Source organism: Poecilia reticulata, linkage group LG21 (genome assembly GCF_000633615.1).
Source record: "Poecilia reticulata strain Guanapo linkage group LG21, Guppy_female_1.0+MT, whole genome shotgun sequence".
Lineage (NCBI taxonomy): Eukaryota > Metazoa > Chordata > Actinopteri > Cyprinodontiformes > Poeciliidae > Poecilia > Poecilia reticulata.
In genome coordinates, this window is record NC_024351.1 from 8739848 (window position 1) to 8765569 (window position 25722).

Below are 25722 nucleotides of genomic sequence, written 5' to 3' on the forward strand. Positions count from 1 at the left end.
AGGACTCGGACTCCAGATAGTCACTCTGAGCGCCCGTGTCGCTCAGAGTACCTCTGGCAACGTGGGAACTGAGGGCCTGGTGGAGCACGTGGAGAGCACATGGAAACCACACAACTGCATCGTTCGTGAACTGCTGTTTCTTCAGGCTGCCGAGAGGTCTTTTTGGACCACAGGACGAAGGATTCATCTGTGGGRAATCACGATTAYCAAGGTACTGAGTTGCACTTTAATATTTTTGCTCTTTGAGTGAAGAGGCTCTGGACTGTTGAGTCGGTGGGACTCYTACATTCGAGCATCTACACAGGCCTGCAACGTAAGGTGTATTTTCTGCCGGCATTAGATTTAGGTTTTACAACAGTGGGGGTATATGCAKATTCATTGTAATACTCTGTTTTTCTGTGTTGCCTGAAACCCAAAACCTGTCATTTCTTTATTTTATTATTATTTTGCCTAATTAAAGGAGGGTTTGTATGGTTTACATGGTGTGAAGTGTAACTTACTTTAGTAACGTCCAATGCTGATTGATCCAAAAGTATTAGAGAGAGATTAAAATTAAGTAGTCAAGAGAGTATACTGAAATAAAGAACCCAAACTCACTTATTTACTAACCTTGCTTAAGTGAGGGCTACAAACAGAAGGAAAAAGAAGACATGAGAACAAACGGAAAGAAGGTCAGATGGGAGTGTATGAACATGGAAAGCAACAGGAAAGACAGAATGACGGAATGACTGAACAAAGGAAATAACATTTAGACAATGGGAAATGGAATAAATTCTGAAACAGTACCACTTTTCAGTACTCATTAGTTTTTTCCATGCTTATCCAAAACTGGAAAAGTCTCAAAAAATCTATTTCCCCCACATTTCTAGACCGTGAAACCTTGCTCTGAGTCATTTTCCAAGTTAAAGGAGTTCGCAAGGTTTTCCTAATTTGATTTGTGTGAATGCCAAGGGGGTAGAAGAGAACATATTATGACATATGCTAACAGAAATCAAACTTGTGTTGCTCTGAACTCTATGAACTCCATTAAAGACAAGCAGGACAATAAAAGGACCCACATGCAACAAATACAGCCCAGACTACTTTGTGAAATGTCTTTTCCAAAATATCAAATCAGGCAAAACAAATGCGCACAGTCTTCAGTAACTATGACAAAGCCATTTGTATCAATGATTTGCAATTTTACATGCACACATAATTAGGTTAATCAGTAAAGGCATAATAAAGAGGCAATGTGTGTAAATGATATTGTGAACTCGTAAAAACAAAAAGCTACAACAATCAGTGTCATCTCCTCTCATTAGACTAATGTCTGACTGATCTCTGGGATGCTGTCACTGGATTGTATGTTGAGGCTGGCAGGCTCCACATGGAGCTACGCGGTTCATGCACAGGCACGCAGCCCAGAATGTGTCACCTCCCCGCCCCTCTCCCCTGCACAGCGTCCTATCTACCGCGATAACAAGAGCGCAGACTGAGCCACATTCCACGGATAGATGGAGGAGGAGGCAAATGTTCAGTACGCAACAACACGCTCATTACAAAACAGCCATTTCTGTGCAAAAACACAAAAGAGGCATGTTCACACACACACACTCTTTACCTCTTACACAATTTAATGCAGTGATAAGGCAACTGACTGCTTGGTACAAAAAAAGGCATATTGTGCTGTAGAAACCACAGGAGAGACAGGAGGACACTACTCTGATAAACTAGTTACTCAACCACAAAGAAAAAAAAAGCTCAACAAGATCTAGAGATTCCTGCTATGTCAAAATATCAATAATTATCGCACATGCCGATAAAAAGAAACATGCAAATAGAAAGGTGCAACTTAGTGATATCTACTTTTCTGGAGTTCTCTTTTAATCTCGTCACTTTGATATGATATCTGCATGTAAAATGCTCTGCAGGAAAGTCACCTGTGCCCGCTCCACTGCCCTCTCTGCTGTGTGAACGTCCACGACTCCGTCTTTCAAAGCCGCCATACTGGCCTCCAGGCCGTCCACCGCATCCTGAACCACCTGGGTGGCTTCGACGTTGGCCAAGGCTGGGCAAAAAAAAAAAAAAAAACTTCTAAGTTTCAAGAAGATCACATCACACATAACACTGGGATATAATATTAAAACTTGTGCAAGAAGTAGAAGGTGTCCAGTTTGTGTGTTTTCTACTTTGAGGGGAGGATGATAAATATTCATAATCGCCGTGTTTCAGCGCTTCCTGCTCTGCTATATAACCGTCTCTCCTGCCTCCTGTTTTGTTGCCTGTTAATTGCCAGGTGATTTAATGCTTCCACAATCGGACTGTGTTTACACAGAGCAAGAGCCGAGAGGAAGTGAAAGTTCAAGATGGAGAGCCTCCATCACGAGAGGCAAAGTACCCTCAAGCAGAAACAACTGATGATTTCCTTCCAAAGGAAAGCTGTCTTAAAAAGCTTGCAGGCACAGCAAAACACACTCACAGACACTTATGTTCAAGAGTTTATTCAGGTTACGGGGTAACATTTGGCTGAGATCCGCACACATTAATTCAGGAATTAAAACAGAGGCCAATTTTCAGGACTGTTTAATATCCAACGCACGTCCTCAGGTAGAAACAAACTGACAGACATTTGACTTAGCATAAAATCTCTTGCGTATGCTGCTGTAAATTTGTGCGCTTTCAGAGGCCATATAAGGGCAAGATCTATTATTACTTGAGACTAGCCAAGGTTCAATAAAAAATACTAATGTCAAATTTACATAGCTCCGGAGCAGCTGTACTGATGTTAGCCATTATTGTTTTGCTTTCCTTATAAATGTAAGACCTTCAGTGAGAAAGAGAAAAAGATTTTTATTAAATAAAGCTGAAAATGTTCTTCCAAAAAACATAGGATAAAGCCTGCACAGTGTTTAAGAGCTAATTTATCCTCCAGATGAAATACCATTTTATAATTTTTTTGCATATTATTCTTTTGCAAAATAGCTCAAGCTTTGTCAAGTTAGACGTTGATCACCATCACTGATTCTCAATATGATTCAGGTCTGGACTTTTACTGAGTCATTTTAATACATAAATATGCTTTAATCCAAATGATCTCATTTTAGCTCTGGCTGCATTTTTAGTGTTATCTTACTGGAAGGTGAACATCACTCCCGTTTTCAAAAAAGTTAAATTTTTGCCTCATCTGAAAAAAAAAAATCCACAATGATACATTTCCATTTATATGTTTTCCATTTTCAGAAAATAAGTTGAAAAAAATGCCGGAATGTTTAAAGTCTTTAAACATTTTTTTGGTTTTCGTGATTATGTTTGTTCAGTAATCTTTTATAACAAGCATCTGAGGCTTTCTCAAACCCAAATTTAATTAAGGTGCATCACAGCAAAGAGGGTCAAATACAAATGAAGACCTCAATTTATAAAGTTTAAAAATACTTGAAAACCATGTATAACCTGGTCTAATAATTGAAAAAGCTAAAGAGTGTGGATATTTTTGGAAATAATTGTACATAACCAAGCATGTTTACCTTGATTCACGTCTTGTTCTCTGTTCTGCAGCTGCTGTAGTGTGGAGGAGTGATGTGCAGAAACCACGACCATGTTGTCTTTCAGAGACGGCACCGTTCCAAGAGTCCCTGCCTCCGAAGACAGCTGTTCGAGTCGCAGACCTAAGGCAGTGACCTGAGCGAGGCGGGACTGGGAACACAAAAGGAGATGTCAAAACTGAGGATAAAAACGTATTTTAGGAAAGCAGATTAAGTGGGACTAATGTGGTAAACCTCACCTTACATTCTCCACTCAGGTTTCTCAGCTCAACCTCGTCGCTGCTTTTTACGAGTGAAGTTGTAGCCAGCCACTGATCTTGTTTCTCCAAGATCTGGTTGAGGTCAGCAAGCTCCGAGGAAACTTGTCTGATCCGGGTCCGAGTGAGAACCCGGTCTCGGGCGGCCTGAATCTCCCTGGCACAGACGTCCCACTCGGTCTGAATCAGGTCTATGTTTTCCCTCACAGAGTCCACACCTGCTCCCTCTGCAGAAAGAAACAAATCAGCAATGTGTCACATAAGAACTCCAATAATTAAACGTGCCATGTAGAGAGTTTTTTATAATTTCATTTAAAAGTGTCAGTTAGGTTGTGAATGTTAAAAACAGTCCATAGGAAACTGAAAAGAGCAAGAAAGGTGCTGGAATAAAATCGTTTCTTGGAAGAAACTCCATCACAGGATTCCTGCTGCTTCGCTGCTGCCAGAACAAAGCAGTCATATAAAGTCTAGAGTTTCATTGAATAGTTATATGAAATCAGCATGCCTGTAGGCTGAGATATTTCATTACTTTATCCACAAAATGCAAATATACTCACACTGTTGACATTTACCACTAAATAAAACAAGAACATCACAGAAAACATCACACATCGACATGAAAGTCATTAAAGGAAATATCTTTGATTAAGTTGGGATTGCTGAACAAAAAAAGATTATTGTGTTGCAAAAGTTTACATACAGCCTGATCTTTTTTTTTAGCAACTTACCATCATACAAGTGCAAACTTTAATATATTTTACTGGGATTTTAGTTCATAAGGGGCATATGTATTCTGTCTATTCATCTATTAATTGAAAACTGTTTTAATGGAAGAAAATGTAAAAAGATACAAATGGGATGAATATTTTTGCAAGTCAATGCACAAGCTCAGATCTTGGCACACATTTAAATGGATTGTGTTAGAGGATTTATTGTCCGTCAGGAAAAAATATTTTTCTTACCTCTCTCTAGTTGCTCCATCAGGTTGCGTCCTTCTTTTGTTACTTCCCTAACTGTGCTTTCCTTTGCCTTCAGTTGCAATTCCAGCTCCTAAAGTCATAGTTAAACATAATTGATATATTGTCATTAAGGTGCCAATTTAAAATAAAATTACTATAGTTCATTCATTCAAGTAAAAAAAAACTCTTACATTTAGTTTTTCCTGCAGGTCTGGGGCATCAGCTGTGGTTTCAGGAGGCGTGGAGCACAGCGACCGAGCGGACATCTTCCACGTTTGAATCCAGCTTGTTAAGTCAGAGAGCTTATTTTCAAACCTGCATAAAATAAAATGCATTCATGTATGCAGGTCTGTTTGTAATTTAGTTTTCATCAATGGAGAGGCAGGCTGTGTTTTAAGTTCTTACATTCGTCTGATTTCTGCATCCGTCTCCACCAGTCGTTTTTTAGCAGGAGCAGGTTGGGCCAGCTCCTGATCAACAGCAGGAGAAGCTGCTGCCTCCGTCACTTTTTCCTCCATCTGAGGGATTCCAGATTCTGTTACGGCCTCCATTACCTTCACGTGTCAAACAGAAAGAGGTACAGAAAACCATCTCTGCATGTTAGTTACAAAAAAAAGCAAAAACAAACACCAAAGGAAAGTATGTAAAGTTTAATAGTACTCCCACTCTTGTTTTTATTACTGAAACTTTTTTTATTGCTAAACATCCAGATTAGAGTAGTAACTTTTTATGTCCATGTTAGCATCATGGCGACATGTTTCCAAGTGCACACCTGGAAGGAGCAGTCCTCCAGTTTCTGAACAAGGTTGTCCCATCTGTGAGTCAGCTCCTCCGTGTCGGCCTCAATCTTGGCTCCTGCTTCTGCACTCTGAAGCAGCTGCATCACATCCTGACCTGCATCCGACAGCTTGTCCAAAGTCCGCCTCTTTTTCTCCATGTCCTCCTTTAAAATCTAAAACATTAAAAGTAAAGCTTAACTTTTACTCCAGGATTCTTGATCATGTAAAAAGTTCAATCTATTATTTATAGATGTAGATAAGTTAGGACAGTGCATGAGTCTTAATATGGATTTTATATCAGTTTGGACAATATAAATAAAAATCTTAAACTTGTGTAAAATGTTGTAAAAATAAAGGAGTTTCTGGTAAAGAAAATAAATTACGACAACCCAAATATGTTCTCACTTAGAATAGCTGAAATTACAAACAGGTGCATCACGTCACGATGACGTGATAGAAACATCATTACTTGGCATTTTAAAGCCATTTACAGCTTTCACATATAGTTAGGTAGGCTATTTAGGTAAAAATGGACACCATGGTGAGATTAAATAAAATCTGAGGCCTTCTAAAAGAAAGTATGATATGAGTAAGAGATTTAAAGATATCTCAAAACAATTTAAAAATCTGTCAATAAGTGGGGGACATTCAAGGGAGGTCTGGCCAAAGAAATTCACCCTGACACCAGGAGGAGAAAAACAACTTGCCTCTCGGCTTCAAGATGCATCTCACTAAAGTGATCCATCCAAAGGAGCAAAGCCTACCTACTGTATATTTTTCTTGTAGTTTAATTGCAATTAAATCACTTTCTTTACTCCTTTAAAAACAAGATAGAGATCGTTATGCAATTTTTTTTTCTACACAGGCAACTGAAAATTTGGGTTGCCCTAATTTTTTAAATGATGATCGGGATTTTGGAAAGGCAGTACACTGCATTACATTCGAGAGCAAAGTGCCAGATGCATAAAACAGAATTTTCTCTACGTACTGTAAGTTGTCGCACATTAGCGTTCATTTCACTGGGATCTCTGAAGTTGGAGGTTTGGACTTGGTTTAAAGCCTCTTCTTTTTCTGCCAACCATTCTCTAATCAAACTCTGTGAAAAAGAAAAGAAAATCATTTCATTTTCATTTACAAATCTAGCATTAGAAAACAATTGTTAAACTGTTTTGTTTTGTTTTTTTTAAATACAACCAAAATGTAAATATTCAGTTTGCCAAAATATTGGAAATGGTCAATTTTAAAAGAGCAAATTCATCAACTTAAATTTGTCGTTATTGTCTTAAAGTCAAGCTGATTTTTAAAATACAAGCAAAAACTTGTATTTCTGCTTGTATGTGTATCAGTTTTTTTCCTTCTCCAGTAAGTTGTTATAATGAAACATTTAAATAAAAGGAAAGATGACTGAGCGGTATAAAGCAAAATATTGCATACCTGATCTGATAAAAGCTGTTGCCAAACTAAGAAAACCTCTTGCAGCTTATGCCACCTTTCTTCTGTCCAGCGGCAGACAGCTGCCCAGCGCTCACCCAAACACTAGAAACAAAGAACAAAAATAAATATATTCTGCTTAAATAAAAGTCCAAATCAACTTCAAGCTATTTCTAACATTTGCAGAAATTAAGCAAAATAATGTCTGCAAATTATCTTTATCATCTATGTACATAAAGATAAGTACGTAATATTATTCTGCTGATTATCTCTCAGATTTAAAGCATGGTATCTCACTTGTAATTGCTCCTCCAGGACAGCAGTGGCACTCTCACCGCTGTTCTCATCCACCACAACCACCATGTGCGTCAGAGAGTTGACTTTTACCTGCTCCGCCTCCAAGTCATTCTGAAGTTCCTGATCAAGAAATTCAAAGTTGAGTTAGTGAAGTGATTATCTGTAAATGAAGATGATAGAAAAATCATTCAGCTTCATAGCTAAAAGTCGGTTGACTAGTCAAAGTTTAAGATCTGATGTTTGCTAAGTGACTGGAGGAGAGATGTATTTAGAGATAAAGCATCACAAAGGTGTCTAGTAAGACTGGAACAACAAGCGGAAGGGAGATATTTTAATAAACATAAGTTTAATATTTATTTACTTTATGCTTTTCTATGTTTTCCTTGTAAGCATTCATGTCCTTGGCTGCTGGTTCCGTCTCCATCTTTTTGATTCGCTCCTCTGTCAGTGTCAGCCAATCAGAGAGCTGCTGTAGCTGCTGCTGCTGCAGCTCCATCAGAACCTCGTGGAGCCTGGAAACGAGAACGGAAAAAGCTCAGGACAGAAGGACGAGACATGATTTTATGTACATTAAGCTTCAACTTCTACTGAGTATTAGTCCAAACCGTTTTAAGACTCAATGTAAACAAGGATGTTTTTCATCTTTATAAACACTGAAAGCTTCGATTCGAAAGCAACAATGAGAGAAAAATCACTTCCAACAGTCAAATTAGGGTTCAGTCATGTGAAACAATCGCAAATGACTGAGACAACTGAGATCCACCATGTTTTGCAGCTTTAGTACGTGGATGTCCCCACCTGGCCTGGCGGTCCATGCTGGCCACTCGTAGACTCTCCCAGCGAGAGTTGAGGAGAGTCATCTGCTCTCGTATTTCCTCTTCTTCCTCGTCTGTTAAGTTGCCCTGAACAATCAGTTGGTTTCCCGCTTGCAGCACATTGCCCACGCTGCTCTGATGAGCGGTCAGCTCCATCATAAACCCCTGCAGGCAAAGATGGGGACAGAAGTTTGTATAATCTCATGATGGGCATGAATTACTTGTAATTTGGAGGTTCTAATTATTTATTTGAACAGTTATTTTTTCATGAGGGAAAAACTTTACAATGAGTTGCATGACTGAAACAACTGAATTTACTTAGAATTTTTTTAAACATACATGCTATCAAAATTAGACATGCAAATTCAGATGCACTCACATCCACTCTCAAACCCCAATATTTTAGCTAAATGTCCCCTTTCTAAATTTACCCAAATCACATGCTGTTAGTAGCTTTTACCAACCTTCTGGGGTAATTATACCAAAAATGTTTGATCACTCGTTTAGCAAAAATAGTAAAGTGCCTTTAAACATTTTGGCTTCCTCCCACAACCCCTTTTTACAGCGTAGTCCATAAAATTTCAGTATAGCTGACGCAACAGGAACCTGACCTATCAATTTCAAAATAATCTTCCACCATTTGACTCACTCCTTCATCTTCAAATGAAACCAAATTAGTTTGACCATGAACACCACCCGACAACAAACCATTATCACTGTCCAAGCAAGGTTTTCATCTCCATGAACAAAGAGGACACTGATCAACAAGGAAACACCTGCAGCAAATTCAGCAATTTAAAGTTTGGCTGAAATTTGCAACTGCCCTCACAGTCAAGCCAAATGACTGGGGAAAAGTTTGGACAAGGGCAACAAAGATTAACTTTTAAGATTCATGTTTGACAGAGTGAAGGTTAAGTTTTCAACTCAATACTGTAAACTGTCGAGCATGGCGGTAGCAGAATCATGGTGTTTTGCTGCCAGCTGTAGTTTTGCATTGAAGAAAGTGGAAAGAAAATAAAGTAAAAAAGACAACTTCCCATTTTCTCAAATTCAAATCAACTCAGCACTGAGATGGGTGAAACCTGAACACATGATGTTCCATCATCCCAGATATGCTAAGCTAAAATCTAAACTTAAACTACATGAAAGCTTGGAGAGGGCAGGCTCAACTAATGACTTTACTTCATATCCATTTTTGTAAGATTTCTTTTTGAATGATACATTTTTGCTTCATTTCTGGGAACTTAATTATTGTTTAGTCTCTGCTAGTGGATAGTGTGTAAAAACAAGAGCGAAACAAGCAGAATTCATTTTAAGCCACTTGATAAGCCTGGCTGCTAAAGAGGCTTTAGATCTCATTGCTCTGTGTCTCCCCAACCAGCTTTCTGCTTTGACCTGGATTCCAGGCATTCAGCTTCACAAACAGTCGCATTTCAGCCGAGGGAATTCATTCAAAGCCCCTTCACACACATGCTCAGACACAAACTTTGCAAATACGCCCCCATGTCAAGCAAGCAAGCAAGTCAGCCAGCCAGTCAGCTCTGGGCCGGGAGCCTATGGAGAGTTGAGCTCCATGGCATTCAGTAAAATTCCTGGCATTCCCAACAAGTACGGAGCATGTACTGCTGGTTAGGAGGCATCAGTCTGGCAGATCACGTTGGAAGTCGCAGTGAAGAGTGACGGATATCAACAAAACAGCCAGTGGGTGCGTAAAGCATGATGTCCACTGCATCTTATATACACAAATCTATATCACAAATCTTTAAACTTCTGTAACTCAGCAGAGCACCTTATTCTAAAGTGTAACCTCAAAGAGCATGCGTTGTTTTTCTACAGTATGAGGACATGTTTGCTTCTGCCTTACAAAGAGACAAGAAGCTAAATTACAGTGTTTGAGTCCATGCGAGTTGTCTTACCTCATGTGTGTGGAACTGGTCTTTAACTTCTTCCACATCGTCCGACACCTCATCCTGAATATGAAGCGCATCCTCGGCTGACAGCAGCCAAGTCAAAACCTCCTCCAGAGTTGTCTGGTAGCTGTCGAGGTCCACTTCCAGCAGGCTGCCATCCATCTCCCCCTCCGTCTCTGTCAGGGTGCTGGGGGTCTCGGGTCGCGGGCTGCTGCCTGCCTCCTCCATCTGCACAGTCTGAAACATAGACTTCCAGTTAGGTCCTCATCCAGTTTGTAACATTATAACCTCATAAAAGTTGTCACAACGCTAAAACGTATTCACGTTGTGAGAGTGCAACCACAGGAAACATATTATGTGCTATTTTGTGAAGAATCTACAAAGGTTTCAGCCTTTAGGTGTATTAAGCTGTAAACACAAAGTCAAGTTTATCTGTACAGCACATTTCGGCAACAAGGCAGTTCAAAGTGCTTTACGTGATGGAAAAAAAACATAAAATAGTAACCACTTATGAAACAAGCAACATACTTAATATTTTGTCAAATGCCATCATCAAGAATAATCATCATCAAATATCAATGGTCCAGTTATTACGAATCAAAGGAAACTTTAAACCGGTGAGTTTTTAGTCTTGACTTAAGGCTAAATCGAGGCAAGTACCTTTGAATCACCGTACTTGATTTAAAGTAATTCAGTGTTTCAGCTGTTTTGCAGTTTTTTTTGTGCGTTTGCTCCAGATTTGTGATGCATAAACCTGAATGCTGCTTCTCTGTGTTTGGTTCTGGTTCTGAGGATGAACAACAGATCAGAACCAGAAGACTTGAGTAGTCTGGAAGGTTGACAAAACAATAACATGTATTTTAGGGCTAAACTATTCTAAACTAACAGCATCTTAAAGTCTGTCTCTGAGCTTCGCAGGGTACAAATACTTTCAGAAAGAACCAAATTAAACCAATACATCTCAAATATAATGTCTATAAAAACACAGTGCACACCCTCCATTCATTATTTCTAACTTCAGTTGCATCTGTGCACATCAGCTGTAGAGATTTAAAATAGAAACAGACATGTAGGAGGGGGTGGTGTAGCCTTGGAGAGCACAAAGTGACCTCTCTGTTAGGTCAAAAAACACTGCAAAGGGTTGGTCTAGATTTCTGGATTGAACATGTGATTCAAAAAAAAGTATGCAGCAGGACCCAAGATGAGGGTACATGTTCAAAGACATGAATGAAAAGACCATCTGGCGCAAAACACAAGGAGAGAATCCAAAAGAAGGGTTTAAAAATGTGCTGTGTGACACACAAAATTAAGACAAGCTTCAGTTCAAATTGCACTTCTCCTAAATGGCACAATGAAAAATTATGCAACTATAAACTAATAGTAGTTATGTATTTTCCTAGCCATTCAGAGAAAGCATTACTGGTTTATAACTTTTCTTTTTTTTTTCCTGAAGGGAAGGTCAAAGGAACTCAGCTAATCTGTCTGTAGCTGAACAGGATAAACCCTCAGCAGCAGCAGCAGTCAGCATGCCAAGTCAAACAGGACAGAAATCCTTGTGAGTTTGTAGAGACTAATACAGTGAAAAGTTAAATGGACCTTTGTTTTGGGGGCTGGAGTTACACAGTGGCGAGGCCTGAGCAGTAAGCTCAGAAAAAGGTCAGGAGCTGAAAATATTCAGTGGCCTTTTGGAAATTTAGGAATAAAAAAAGAGCAGCATACTGTGCCGACGCTGCTGTACGAAACAGAAATACAACCCAGGGAGGGACCGAAGAAGGAATCTTAACCATTGGTTTATTTAAAGATGTGCATGGCTGTAAAAGAGCACTTTATTATCACCAGATTTCCTTAACGCTGTTGCTGCCCTCATAAATTATACAGTTACAATTATGGATCATATAATAACACATCCTTATCATGCTTTCATTCAACAATATCAAAATATAAAGTGTTTAAAAGATAAAACAACAACAAATCAATCTCCAAAAGTAATTGCTGGGGCCTCTAGAAATGTCTGCAAATAAAACAAATGGGTCTTTCTTGTTCCTCCAGTCAGTTGCGCTGCCAGCTGCATCACTTCATATGGGTGGAAAAATGTCCCAGGAAAGTAAATCTCATTTTGAACAAATCAGAGTATTATTCAAGACGACTTTTCCAGAATCCAGTCCAGGGTGTGTTAAGTATTTGCCCACAGGTAATAAAAACCTAAGAGGTGGTTTGGGGATTTTCTGACCAGAAGCTGCGCCGTGGATAAAGTCAAAACAGCTGGCTCAAAAGTACAAAAAAAGTTAACCAATGCAGTCTCTGTTGTCCAGAGATATTTTAGGAGATTTTTAGGATGTCAAAGCAATATTGTGCACAGATTACAAGTTTAAGAATCAGCAGGAGAGTCCATTCAGTGACAAACTAAAGCTCAGCAGCAAGCTGATTTCTACTCTCTGCCTCTACTCTCCCCAATTCATCGCCCTCTTTCCTTCCATCCCATTTACAGCTCGATGTTTCCAGTGTACAGCATGGTCTGCTGGGTAATGTCAGAGGAGTGAGTCATGGTTCTGCTCCCAATTTGCCCATGCCCGCTGTGCTTTTCACAAGCATAGCTGGAGAGAACGGAGGCAGCTGCTTTTTTTTTCTTAAAGGTGGGGGTGACTCATTCTGTCCAGAGGCACACAAAATACAATAATCCTAATAGCCTTCAAACTAGATGTAAACTAAGCATTGGAGTTGAAGTAGAAAATGTGAATTTGGTTCCACCACACACTAGAGTTTTGGTTTGCTTTGGGAGAATCATTCAGACAGTGATATGTGAAAATGATTCTGCACAACCAAAACAAGTTTGACACTTAAAAACAACCAGCTTGAGGTGAAAAGGGGTAAGGATTTATAAGGCCATACCCTCTATTTAATTCTTGGATTGAACCATGAATAGATTTTGCTGTTATTTAGCAGTTTAGACTGTGTTGTGACAATAATTTGTACACAGAGAGAAATTGAAATATTTTGGGGCTGAACAGGAGGAAAAATGAGTCTGACCTGATGGAGGTGGCAGCATTTCTCGCTGATCTACAGGAGGGGCTGTTGAAGCTCCTTGGAAACTAAACTACATCATTTATGCAAGAAAAAAAATGTTAAGTTATTCAAATATGTATATTGTAATAACTTATCACCGTCTTGTTATTGTACACAAACATGTAAGGTTTATGTTAAAAACAATAACTTTGCCATGTGATAAAGCACTTTTTTCTTTTGTTTTTGCAAGAGTGGCAGCTCTATGCCTCTGTACAGAATGATTAACAAAAGAGGGTTGTTGTTTTTTTTACATTTAAATGATATTCAAAGTTTGGTTCAATTATTTTGGGGTGTCCTTCCAAAAAAGACTAAATTTTGTTCTGCACCACTTTCTGGGGACCTCTGTTCTAGACCATTTAAAAGAAAATCATTTTTGGACCGAATCTGCTTCTATTTGCAAAGCTGTGCTTCAGCTGCGGGTCTTTTTCCATCCATCACAAGATTCATCCAAAAAAGAACACCTTGAGTTTTTGTGGAAAACAGATGTGCCCGTGGTCTCCGTGTGAGAAGTTCAGAAGGGCTCCATCAAGGTACTCTGGTTCTATTTTTGCTCTCTACCTTATTTTCCTCAAAGTCGACCAAGCGTGACCGTCAGTGTGTCATCTTTTCGGAGTGTAACAGACCCCATCACCGCTTTTCTTTGAGTGAGAAACGCCATGCAGACTGATTAATAAGCTTATAAGTGACGTTTGTAATATGTCAGTATGACTTTCACTAAATTCTTTTTATATTACTAATAGCGAGCAAACAAAAAAACTTGCTTGTTTGAACTGCAATGCAGATCTTTACAACACGTTAGGAAATGAATTGGGTTATCTGCTCTAGTAAAGCTTGCAGTCAGCTCACAGCTTGTCAACTGTAGTTTTAATAAGTGTTAACTTAGCAAACGTGGTGGTGGCAATCCTTTACTTTCCTTGTCATTAATATTTATGTTTCTCTCAACCAGAAATAGTCAGAAACATACAAAACTTGCTTTTATTAAATAAAGTGAGGAAAAGTGCCAATTTTCAGCCAGCTGGCTGTGACTCTATGGCTCATGTAGCAAAATACAACATCACAGTAAAAGTGATGCATTTTCTTGCAAATAAATGCATAGACTGAATATTAAAGTCATGTGAGTGTCTAGAATTTGCCTCTGAGGTGTGACTGATGCTGACAACACAGGAAGACAAAATACAGCTGGTTTCCTAACAGGAGTTTGATGCATTAGAGCCCAGAATTAACCACATGGAAAAGCTCTTACCCTCCTGTATAATAAAACATTTATCTCATACCTGCGTGCCGAGTCCTGAATTTGAGTCTTCAGCCTCCACTTTGTATTTGCGAGGCAGCGTCTCCACCTCTCTGATGGCCTCCATGCTCACATCTTTGGGAAGCACGGCAAACAGCGAGGTAACGTACATGATGATGGACTTTTTATCTGGTAACTGCACCGCCACATCTGAGGCAGAGAAATGAGCAAGCCAGGGAAAGAGAAACAGATGGGGAGGCAGAAAAATCAAGATGCCAGTTGAATATTGGAAGCAGGAGGTTGGAAAGAGGAGATAAAGAGGTGAAAATTGCATGAGGAAGAACCAAAGCGTGGGCAGGCAGAAATAGTAGTTAAAAGCAACAAAAGGAGATTATATGGAAAAGGACAGAAGCAGGTAGAAACAGGTTAAAAAAGTTGTTGATGTGGGTCAAGTGTAGACAATCATGATATAAAGTAATTTATACCTGAAATGAGACAATTCAGACTGAAACAACTGCAAGGCATCAAACTGAGTTTTTTAGAAGCTGGTAGGAGTTTAAAGCCGTGTTCATCATCACAGCATACGCATCAGGGACTACAAAAATTGTTCAGTCTGGGTCTTTTACAGAGCCTTCAAAAAGTATCCACACACTTTGCATAGCCACAAGATTTAACATTTTGTTGGAATGTAATCACATAAACTCTGAAACCCGTTTCTCAGCGTTTAATGGGTTTCCTTCAATGCATTTATATTCATCAATCTTCCTATCAACTTTGTCCAGCTTCTGTAGCACTGCTGAAACATCATGTGCTACAAAGAACAGTTTGCATTGTTAGCTTTTCTCAACATGTAGCATTCTGCATCTAGAGTATCTGTCCAGAGCATCTTCTTCCACATGTGGGCTGGCCTCCCTGCATGACTTATGGCAAACTCTGGATTTCTTAATGCTTTATTTAATAAACTGATTTTTTTTTTTTTTTGCCAATCTTGTGACTTTCCAGACCTCAACATGGCAGCTTTAGATGAAGAAATTACAAAAATCCCAAAGACTCGCTTCACGAATTTGCAATAAACATTTCCATTCATTGTTTTGCCTCCAATTTATAATTATACGGCAATTTGTTTTGATGTATATCATAAAATCCCAATAAAAGACATATGTGGTTGAAATGGGACAAAATCTGAGAAACATTAAACGCTATGAATACTTTTGCCAGGAAACAAAAGTTTTCATACCGGCACAACAAATAGAAACGGTACCTTCGGGATCCAGGAGCTTCTCTATAGCTAGCTGGTTTTTGGCGAAGGTGAAAGCGTGGTCGAGTCTCTCCACAGGGCTCATTTTGGCCACCTGATCCCAGCTGAATGCTTCTGGCCTGAAGATAGACAGAAAACCAGTAATACAGTCAGAGAATGAGGGGGGGGGGAAGCATAAACAGTGACACTGAAAATGGGAACAGTCATTAATAATTTCACATTTTATCAACAGTTTATGCTGTGTACAAAAAAGGCTGGTTTCTGGGCAGTGCAGGGAGTGGGGGGAGGGGGGAGATGAGTGGCTGATGCGGGTGAGGAATGTGTGTTCAGTGATCCAACTAAAGCCTAGGCCCAGGTCTAAACCAACACTGGTCGTTCTCACAGCGCCCAGGCCAGTGTGTGTCACCATTACTAAGGACAAGGGATTACATAAGGGGGAAAACATCCCTGACCCCCTTTAACCCTTTTTTTTCACATGCAACAGCACACAGAGAGTAAGCAAACAGTGACACAGCAAGCCTAAAGAGAACAAGCAGCATACACACACAGACACACGCACGCACGCACGCACACACACACACACACACACACACGCACACGCACACGCACGCCCTATAGATGCTGACCTGTCACCCTGACCTTCTGTGGCTTTTGCAGTACCTTACACCAAAACTTTACATTTCTGGCATTTTTAACAAAGCTTAAAAGTATCTGTTGAAAATATTGTCAATAAAGCAGGAGTGTTTAGGGTGTGCACCTGAAATGGTGGAGGATTGCGTTCAGGGCCAGTCCGTCAGACCAGCTCGTGGTGAAATTCAGCACGTTGACTTCCGAATACGAGCGAGTGCATTGTCGTACCCAACTTAGCAAAATCTTCTCACTGTTGGTCTGCTGCAGGTTGGACATGACGTCCTTCATGATGTCTTTCACCTGCAAATGGAAACAAAGATCAGATTAGATATTATGAACTCGACAAAAACAAAAGAACTCTAAACATTTTCACATACAATCGATGCACTACATTACATACGCCATTTGAAAAGAGAGTAAATCACATAAACTTGTTCTGTTCCAGGTCAAAACGGTATATCCTTAGTAAAGTGACTATCATCAATATTATAAAAAGAAATTAACAAAAATAAGTCGCTCAGTAGCAAAACTGTCTTCTGTGGCATTAAAACAAACAATAGCAATAGAAACCACCTCAGAGAAAAAGCAGCTGTTTCCATTTTCAGCAAGTCAAACTGACAAAGCACTGAATGATTAGCATGTTTACATGGATGAACGCAGGTGTGCACTTTGATACAGAGTTTCCATCATCGTTTTTTCTGGTCCCTCTGGAGCATCGGTGGACAGCGAGTTATTAAAGCAAACATTAATGAGACCATATGTGCTTGCAGCACGAGTGTGGAAAGTTCTCACCTGCCAGTGAAGAATAATGCTCCAGATGAGGCCTAATGTCAGTTTGTGGTTTCCATCGACAATATCGGTCCCTCCAATGTTTACCAAATCAACCTACAGAGAGAAAGAAGAGATGAGTGTCTTTTACACAGTAACACTGAAAGTAACATCAAATTATGTATCATGTTTTTTGAGTTTGCAATGGAACTTCATCTACATAAATAATGTTTTCTCCAAACTATAATGACTGTGTGGTCAGTTATAGCCAGTGTGTTTTAATTTAATTTCATTATATTACAACTGCACAACTTCCAAAGTGAGCCTCATCATATGGGGTGAGGCAAAAAGTATTAAGTAACTCATCCAAGATACTTTCTAATGTCCGACCAGGTTTCAAATTCAAGATTTCTGTTGGGTGCAAGTTCCATCTCTCTGGACAGGAGACGACCCCAGCCGGACAAAAGTCCATGTGTGCAGGGATTTTGTTACGGATCAGAATTGCTGGGCAGCCATAGTTGCTTACATGTAAATATGTCTGAGTTTAGAGTCACCAAGTGGAACAGAACTTCAAATGTGTCTGGTTGAATTATGAAGTCATCTCTTTACATGTAGACTTCTGACCCAAATCCTGACTTAATTAGCCTAAACTGGATTTTGTCTACACAGAAAGAATTTTCTGTTCACAGTACTGAACACATTTATTTGCACCCTCCACTGTAAGAATGTAGCCTTTTTTTTTCCATATATTAACCCCCAAATGTTCAAACTCTATATCAGATGTGTTTTTTTTTCTTGTTTGTTTTGTTGTTCTTGATGTCCTATGCGACGGTTTAAAATTTAATAATCTACTTAAAACAAACAAAAAAAACCCATAAATAAATACAAAAATCCTAACCATATATGAGGTGCAAATTTAAGAAATGCTTAAATTGCATTTGTTTTAAAATGATTGTTAGATGTATGAACAACTGTGCCACAAGGCAGATATATTTTAAGACCTTTTATAGGTTTCACCAAGATTGCAAATAAAGTCTGGCATAGCTAATGATTTAAAACATAAAAAAGAACATTAATCCACTTTAGATTTTGGATATTGTTGCACAACAGCGTTTCCTCAGGAAAACTTGTGACCATCTAACAGTTTCTTTGGCAGTTGCAGTAGAAAAACCAGCAGGATGCTAAACCTCCAGACTCAACTCCTTCCTATGAGATTGCCCTTCCACTTCGCTCCTACTGCTTAGGTCAAGATATTATGCAGAGAACTATATATGAAAACAAGGAGAGACATTAAAGGAATGATTGATGGGGTGCAGAGGCTTTACTGGCTAACAAAGAAAATGTCACCCAGCAAAGAAGTTCAAAGCAATTTAAACCATTGCAAGAGAAGAAGTTATTGGATAAAAATGTTAAAAATACATGTAAAAAAATATATCTGGATTGATTAAAGATCCAATATTTTCAAAAAAAAAAATAATAATAATAATAATAAATGAATAAACAAATAAAGATCACAATTTCCTATTTCTAAATATAATTTCTTTCAAAGAAACTTTGCCAATTTTTTTTTTTTTTTAATTTTCACATGATTTAAAAAAAACATATCTAAATGTTTCAGTTTTGGTGATAAACCAGTGTCAAGAACAGAAAAACCAAGAACTCACATTGTTTTGATGCAGAACTTGCAGCACTTTGTTGACATTGTTGAGGGAGTGCACCCTGGTGGAACCTCGCTCTTTGGTCTGAGAAAGAGGAAATGCAGCTGAAAGGAGCCAAAAGCTGATTCACAGCTCACCACCCATAATGAAGGGACAGGAACCAAACGAATACGGACAACAAACATTTCCTGCTCTTGTTTATTTTTGAAGTTCATTAAACTTTTTCATGCTGGTTTCAGGAGAGGGAAAAATTCACAAACACTCATCCACCTTAAATAAACAAGTCCTTTCAGGAACAGAATAAATAACAGGAAGTGAAATGCTACATGGAGGAAAACTATGGCATCACTCAGCGTAGCGTGTTACACCGCACATTCATCACACCCATTAACCTATCAGCATTGTCCACGGGCCAACTTATGGAAAGAATGGCTGGATGAACGGCAGCCAACTGCAAATCCCTTTTAAGTCTTCGCATTCCTCTACCACTCATTAGCACCCAATTATAGCATTAGGATTCCAGTATCAGAGAGACAGAGTGGATATCGGTGTGCCATCACATATGGCAGAGAGACAGCTGGCACTAAACATGACTGCAGGTGCAAGAAACATGATACTCTGCTGAAGGAATCAAAGATAGATGGAGGAGGGATAGAATAAAAATTATCATATTTTTTTTGTTTCACAAGGATAAGTGCACTGTTCTTTAAGTCACTAATATAATTTTTTTATACATTTTAATAAGACAATGTGACAATATATTAAAAAATAATCAAGAAATAAATATTTAAGTTGAGTAACATTAATGCCCAAAGAGTGCTTTCTCTGGGTAAGGAGACATTATTTCTGGAAAAATCATGAATGTTGTGAACAAAATTTATATAATTCTTAAATTAGCAATGTTACCACAAAAACACTGCATAAATCATAACAGTATATAAAGGACCCAATGTTCTTCATACGTTTCCCTGCACACCTGAATCAAATGAATGCATTACTTCCTCCTTGAGTACTGCAGAAGCCTGGAAATCACTCATTTAAATCAAGTGTGTGGAGGCTAATACCTATACATTGATGGGACGAAAACTACTGACCTAATCAACAAAGATTCTTTTAATACAAAAACAATATTAAATCTTGGTGTTTGACAAACAGAAAAAAGCTAAATTAACCCAAAAACTACAAACTGAACCAAAGCAGCGGATGTTAGGAAATATTTCACTGTTTAACATATTTGAAAATGTAAATATAAGTGGACAAACCGACCAGGACTGTTTCTGTGAGACCCTCCAACAGGTCCAGTAGCTTTTTTCCATCTCTCAGGTCTGAAAACAAATCTTTGATGGGGGTCTTTCCTGTCTGCAAAAACAAAGAAAAAGGAACAAGTTAAGTTTTGGTTAAGTTTTAGTTTTGGGCTGAATATGAATTAAAATGAAAGCAAAAAAAGAGGCCAACAAAAACTATGATCTATACGTCTTCCAGTAGGAAATTACTCCTAGTTTGTCAAGACTCATATGTATCCTGTTTCATAACAGACAAGCGTTTAAACCTACAGCAAATACTGACAATTAGATCTTACATGAGATGTAATCATGTCTACGCTTATTTGCATAATTTAGCAAAAATACCCAAGTATCAAGTAAAACTAACTGAAACACTATGATTCAGTCAAATGGCTTGTTTACTGGAACAAATAGAGCAATTTGACCCAACGCTTCAAGTGTCTAGGAAGTCAGAGTGGATCCAGAGTGGATCCAGCTACACTGCAGAGATTAGAGGACAAATGTTTGGATTTAAAAACTAAAATAGCCAGAACATAGTCACAGCACTGAGGCACAGAGTTTTTCTCTGTTTGGAGAAAACAGGTGCGTTATCTCTTGTGTTTTAAGAGCAGCAACAAAAATCGTTACTGTATCCAGTGCTTCACGTACCTTGGAGAACTGTGCATTTATCCATTTGGTAAATGTTTTCTTCTGTACAGCGTCATGCTCATCTGTAGGGAAAGTTATAGAACAGTTAGTTTCCTCAGTCTTGTGAGAGGCAGTTTGTTTGTTTTTTTAACTCTACACATTTATTTTTAGGGCCAACTTCACTTCAGGTCAACCTCACCCTCTTCCACCGACACACTGGTGAGTGATAATTGTAACTGGAGGCAATTATGGCTTAAAAGCATCCAGATCAATGTGGCACAAACGTCAGAAAATTACAGGAACCAAATGAAGCTAGAAAAGGAGCATTTTGACTATGTCGCCTAAAATGTCAAAGCGTGCACAAGCTCAGACGTAAGCCTGACACATCAAACCTACTTGTTCGTGTGCACACACCCCTACCCATTTACACTGTTCCAACAGTCAGACTGTACACATATTTTACATTCTCTACCCACTCGACTCCCTCCTTCACTGCTCCGCCTTTATTCTGAGACGTGGCTCTCCAATAAGGCCTCATTGTGTTTCGGGCTCCGGGTCAGCTGCTTTGATGTGACCGAGCAATGGCTGACTCGTGTAACGGATCAGAGAAGCTTGGATGCACCACAGAAAAGTTGATTAAGTGACAAAGATACCAAGTTTATTTTCTTTTTTTAAAATAAATGATTTTGTTGTTTTTAAACCATTTTCAAGCAATATATTGATTATGGCATAATAATGCAAGCTTGCCCTCTCAAAGGCCAATAAACTTCAACTTTGTAAAGAATACCCCTGTGTGGAACTAGAAGATATTTTAAACATCCAACATAAAACACAAAAACCAGAAATAATACATATTAAACCATACACAACAGAAACCATAAATAAAATGGATTATAAAATAAATTGCCCTTCAAAATATTAAACTAATCTACTTCTAGCAGATGCCACAAGCTGCTGCAAACAATGGAAAGGAATACAACTTTTACCTGGATGTTTGGAAATATTGAAGATGGTTTGGTTTATTTTGTTTTCAGATTTCACGAGTTAACGTGACATTTATGGTAAAATTAGTGACTAGAAAAAAAAAAATTCCTGCAGCTCTTAGCGAATTGCTTTAACCCTTTAATAAAGCCCTTTTTGTACATACCTAGCTCCAACCTTGGGTAATGTTACACAACTGTTAGCCAAAGAAGTTTTACAAAGTATCAGCTGCAGGAGTAGCAATCAGTGCGACACTGGCGAGCAATTCCTTCTCAACACGGCATGATGGGAGGTTATGTTTTCTGAGGTTTTCTAGAGAAATTTACCAGGATGTCAAAATTTAGGAAAACACTTTGCCTTGAGGTTTGTAGATCAGGATGAACTGGAAAAAAGGTTTAAAGGTCAAACTCATCAGAGCTCATAGTGACCGCTTCCTTTGTTTGGAGTGTTTAAAGTGTGTGTTTGCGGTCGCCGGCTGGGTGAAACGGATATAAAAACAAGAATGTAACGGATGGAGAGGCCAGAGAAGGATGGGTGACGAGGTGAAGAAACGGAAAGAGATTTATTTTGTCAGGTTCCAGATGGCTTCCAACTTTTCCAATGGAGACAGTTTACCTCTATGATACTGAGAGAGTTGTAGCACCACAAATCGACATCCATATCTCAGGGGATGTCGGGGACAATAAGCAGAACAACCAGATAGGTGGAAAAAAACAGGAGGTACTAAATATCTAAGCTGGTTAACACTTTGCAGGTTGTCTAGTTTTGTAATCCTTCTTTTAAAGTAGTTCCAAGGGATAAACAATAAAACCTGCAAAACAAAAAGTAGTGATGTTACAGCTAGATTATAACTTTGGTGGTATCGTTTGGGTTGCTGTGACTGATACAAGCAAAACTATGGCAGAAAAAAGGATATAAAACAAGAATAAAAGGAGGACTCGTCAGCATAGGTTTAAAACCCACTAAAAATTGGATGGTGAACAGAATAGGACACTTTTCAGCTTGATAAGCTGAAGAAGAAATCTTATCAGATAAGATAATTTAGAAAATTTTTTACTTATAATTTATAGCCAAAACATTCACTCCAAACAGTCTGGATATTTACAATACTTTTCCAAAAGAGTAAACATGATGCCCATGGGAATTTAAAGACAAATGAAATTCACAAGAAAGATGTATTCAGCTTAGAAATCTATCATTTACCATCAGGGGTTATCCATGCAATACACTCCAAGTTATGCTGACCGATGACCAGAAGGCAGCTACAACAACAACAAAAAGAAGAAAACTTTTTTCCAGTCTGTGGATGTTCCATAGCTAGATACTACCAAAAGACACCAACAACATTTTCTGATAGAAAGTACGAACTGAGAGAGGAAGACTCAAAGTTAGCCATTTGTATGTCTCTAAAAATGTAGCCAGAAGAAGCACATAAATGCAAAAAGGTCTTAAGAAGCATTTTAAGACACATTGGCAGTTCATTCAGGCTCAGAGAGAGAAATGCATTAAGCTGAAAACAGGATGGCTCAGTGGAGTACACCAAGTACAAGTGTGTTTTATCCTTTTAATCTTTCAAAAGGATAATTTTCAATGATATGAAACATGTGGAAATGCTGGCAAGATCTTTATTCACCACAAAAACTCGGATCACTCCATTAGCAATGCTAACCAGACTAATTTTGCCAGCAGTTTACCCAAGATGTAAAACACAATTTAAAATGTGAACTCCATAATCATAATTTATCTTTGCTTTGAAGTAACAGCACAACTGTTTTATAGTGAAAACTTATTTTTGAATGCTCTTCTTATAACACACCAGCAGGTTAAACTTGACAAAAACTAGAAATAGGTCACAAAAACCTCATCAATTTGTTTCTTCTTGAAATAGTGAGGGAAAAATGACAGAAAAAAACCTCACACACAAAGTAGAAGTGTGACAGGTTTTCTTCAGGTATGTTGCCAAGACGATATCAGTTCTCCCTTTCTGGAGTCTCCATATAGGGCCTCCCGTCCTTAAAGTTTTATCAGCACCCCAATCAGGCCTCTGAGGTTCCTGCAGAGTGGGTCCCTGCAGACTCAGATCTCCTTGGCTCTGTACCTTCCTATCTTGGCAAGACAATAAACATGATTCATGAACAGCGCTCCCTCAATCTGTCTACTTCACCTTCTCACCAGGGCACAGGAATGTCCAACTGCAGATCAAAGTAGTGGCAAGGTTGTGTGTGCGTGTGTGTTTGGATGAACAAGAAAGAAAATAGTCATGCAATTCATCCCCTTCACAAACTGGAGTCTGTGCACAGTTGCAATACTCATAGAACAATATTAACACACTAATAAGCAAGGACAAGGTACATCCCTGCACATAATTGGAGGGAACATGTGAAGCTGAATCAGCTATAAACGTTTCAGCTATAGAAAGTTAAATAACAGAATTACAGAGCATATTCTTAGGAAAATCCCTAGCAAGTTAAGGATAGAAGACATACCTGAAGGCTATATTTAGTGGGTCTTACTATCTAGTACACACAAACTGCATTGGTGAGCACTGCTTCAGTCACAACAGCATAAGACTGAGGTAATGTACATTTAAGTTTTATCAACATAGATGATTTAATCCTTTTTAAAAGACAGGAGAGCATATATAATCTATTCCTAAAACATTCACCCCGAAAGGTCTGCACACTTACTATGCTTTTTCCAACAGAGCACATGATATTCATGGAGGTTTGAAGACGCATAGAAATTTATTCAGTTGAATAAAAGTAAATTGAGAGAGAGCCCCAGATCAAATATTCAACCTCTGCGTCCCATCAGCATGTTTCAGATAACTGACTTATGCAAACACATCAGGTTTTGGTGATCAGGACTTTGCACATTTAACCCAGCAATAAGTGGCAAAACCCATTATAGGTTAAGAATGGATTATATTATGGAGGGGATTCAGAGTTCAAGTTTGTTCTCAATGTGCTGTACAAATGTACAAAAAGTCAGAATCAGCACCTCCAAGTTGAATCCTTTTGCTTTTCACACCAAGTAAACAAACGCATAATCTGACATTTCAAACTTTTCAATTCCGAAACAGGAGGTCAAAATATTGACAGCAAAAAAAGAGAAAGAAATGTTTCTTAAAAGCTACCAACTGAGAAAACACAGCTGGCTTATAAAATTTTTTTTTTTTACTCCTGTCGACAGGTGGATAACTTGTGACTACAAACCAGGGAGAAGTTGGTGCACTGAGGTAGAAAATAAAAATAAAAAAAATCAAATAAACCATCAGGGTTTCCAAGACAGACTCACAAAGTAAACATGAGACCTCATTACATGAACAAAAAGGAATATTTAAAAATTTGATGCACAAATTACTAGCTTGAATTTTTATCTGATTAATCAAATAGTTTGTTTATTTTGCTTAAGATATAGATATATGTGCAGTCACTGACTGGGCACAAGTAAACAACCATCTTAAAACAGATGGGCAGATGAAAGGAATTGTTGAAAGTTAGAAAACAAAAAACAATCTGTGCACTTTCATTTCTCATTCAGCAAATGAAGTTGAGATCCTCTTCAGCTGTGTTTTGGCTCACAGTAGCTTATTTACTTTCACACCAAACATGGGAAAATATGTAAAACAGGGCTTCAGAAAGAAAAAAATATATATACAAGGCAGCCATGATTTTCCAAAGATTGAAGATATCATGTGCAAAACACCAAAATCAAAGTCCATAACGATGGTCACCCGAGAAGGTAGTGTTTGTAAGGCATCTGTATTTGACAAAAACTGTAATCCAGAAAACTTAAATTCAGACAATAATTTAGTAAATGTAATTTTTGGCTCTAGTTCTGAGTACAGTCGTTACTCTGACAGGGACTTGTGTGAGTCAGAATTAAACTTTACAATCTGTGTGACCAGAGAATTAGTTTAAGCCATAGAGTGGTTATGGAAAACAACCACTCTGACAGTGAATGGAAGCAGCTAAAAGTCTCAATTTTCTGTGCATAATTTGTTTGATAGTGATGACTAAACTGCAACTTCTTTCAAAACAAAGAAATTGACCTAAAAGTAAATTCAAGCTACATGGCGGATGAAAGGTAAGCTAAATTACAGGTGCACAAAAGACAGTAATCTAGTGGCAAGAGAAGATTTAAACAGATCAACATTCTTTTTGATCTAAAAAGTGAAATCCACCCCCTTAGACTATGTATACAAACATCTTTTCTGAATTACCATAGTTAGTGCATTGTTGGGGAAAG

The 25722-nt window shown here is 38.4% G+C and overlaps 1 protein-coding gene across 9 annotated transcripts in view; it reads right to left on the reverse strand.

The window, feature by feature from the left end:
- The window catches only part of utrn (utrophin), a 184102-nt gene that overhangs the window by 143435 nt on the left and 14945 nt on the right, over nucleotides 1–25722 (reverse strand). For all 9 annotated transcript variants that reach the window (XM_008397714.2, XM_008397715.2, XM_008397707.2 and 6 more), the window contains 20 exons: nucleotides 20512–20573; nucleotides 19847–19939; nucleotides 18587–18664; nucleotides 16947–17039; nucleotides 16282–16454; nucleotides 15528–15643; nucleotides 14310–14476; nucleotides 9979–10209; nucleotides 8046–8227; nucleotides 7609–7759; nucleotides 7248–7367; nucleotides 6954–7055; nucleotides 6508–6615; nucleotides 5513–5692; nucleotides 5146–5294; nucleotides 4932–5055; nucleotides 4744–4831; nucleotides 3764–4008; nucleotides 3507–3675; nucleotides 1923–2050 (listed from right to left, as the gene is read on the reverse strand). In XM_008397714.2, the coding sequence (XP_008395936.1) occupies nucleotides 1923–2050; nucleotides 3507–3675; nucleotides 3764–4008; nucleotides 4744–4831; nucleotides 4932–5055; nucleotides 5146–5294; nucleotides 5513–5692; nucleotides 6508–6615; nucleotides 6954–7055; nucleotides 7248–7367; nucleotides 7609–7759; nucleotides 8046–8227; nucleotides 9979–10209; nucleotides 14310–14476; nucleotides 15528–15643; nucleotides 16282–16454; nucleotides 16947–17039; nucleotides 18587–18664; nucleotides 19847–19939; nucleotides 20512–20573 (2759 nt within the window). The remainder of the gene's footprint in view (nucleotides 1–1922; nucleotides 2051–3506; nucleotides 3676–3763; nucleotides 4009–4743; nucleotides 4832–4931; nucleotides 5056–5145; nucleotides 5295–5512; nucleotides 5693–6507; nucleotides 6616–6953; nucleotides 7056–7247; nucleotides 7368–7608; nucleotides 7760–8045; nucleotides 8228–9978; nucleotides 10210–14309; nucleotides 14477–15527; nucleotides 15644–16281; nucleotides 16455–16946; nucleotides 17040–18586; nucleotides 18665–19846; nucleotides 19940–20511; nucleotides 20574–25722) is intronic.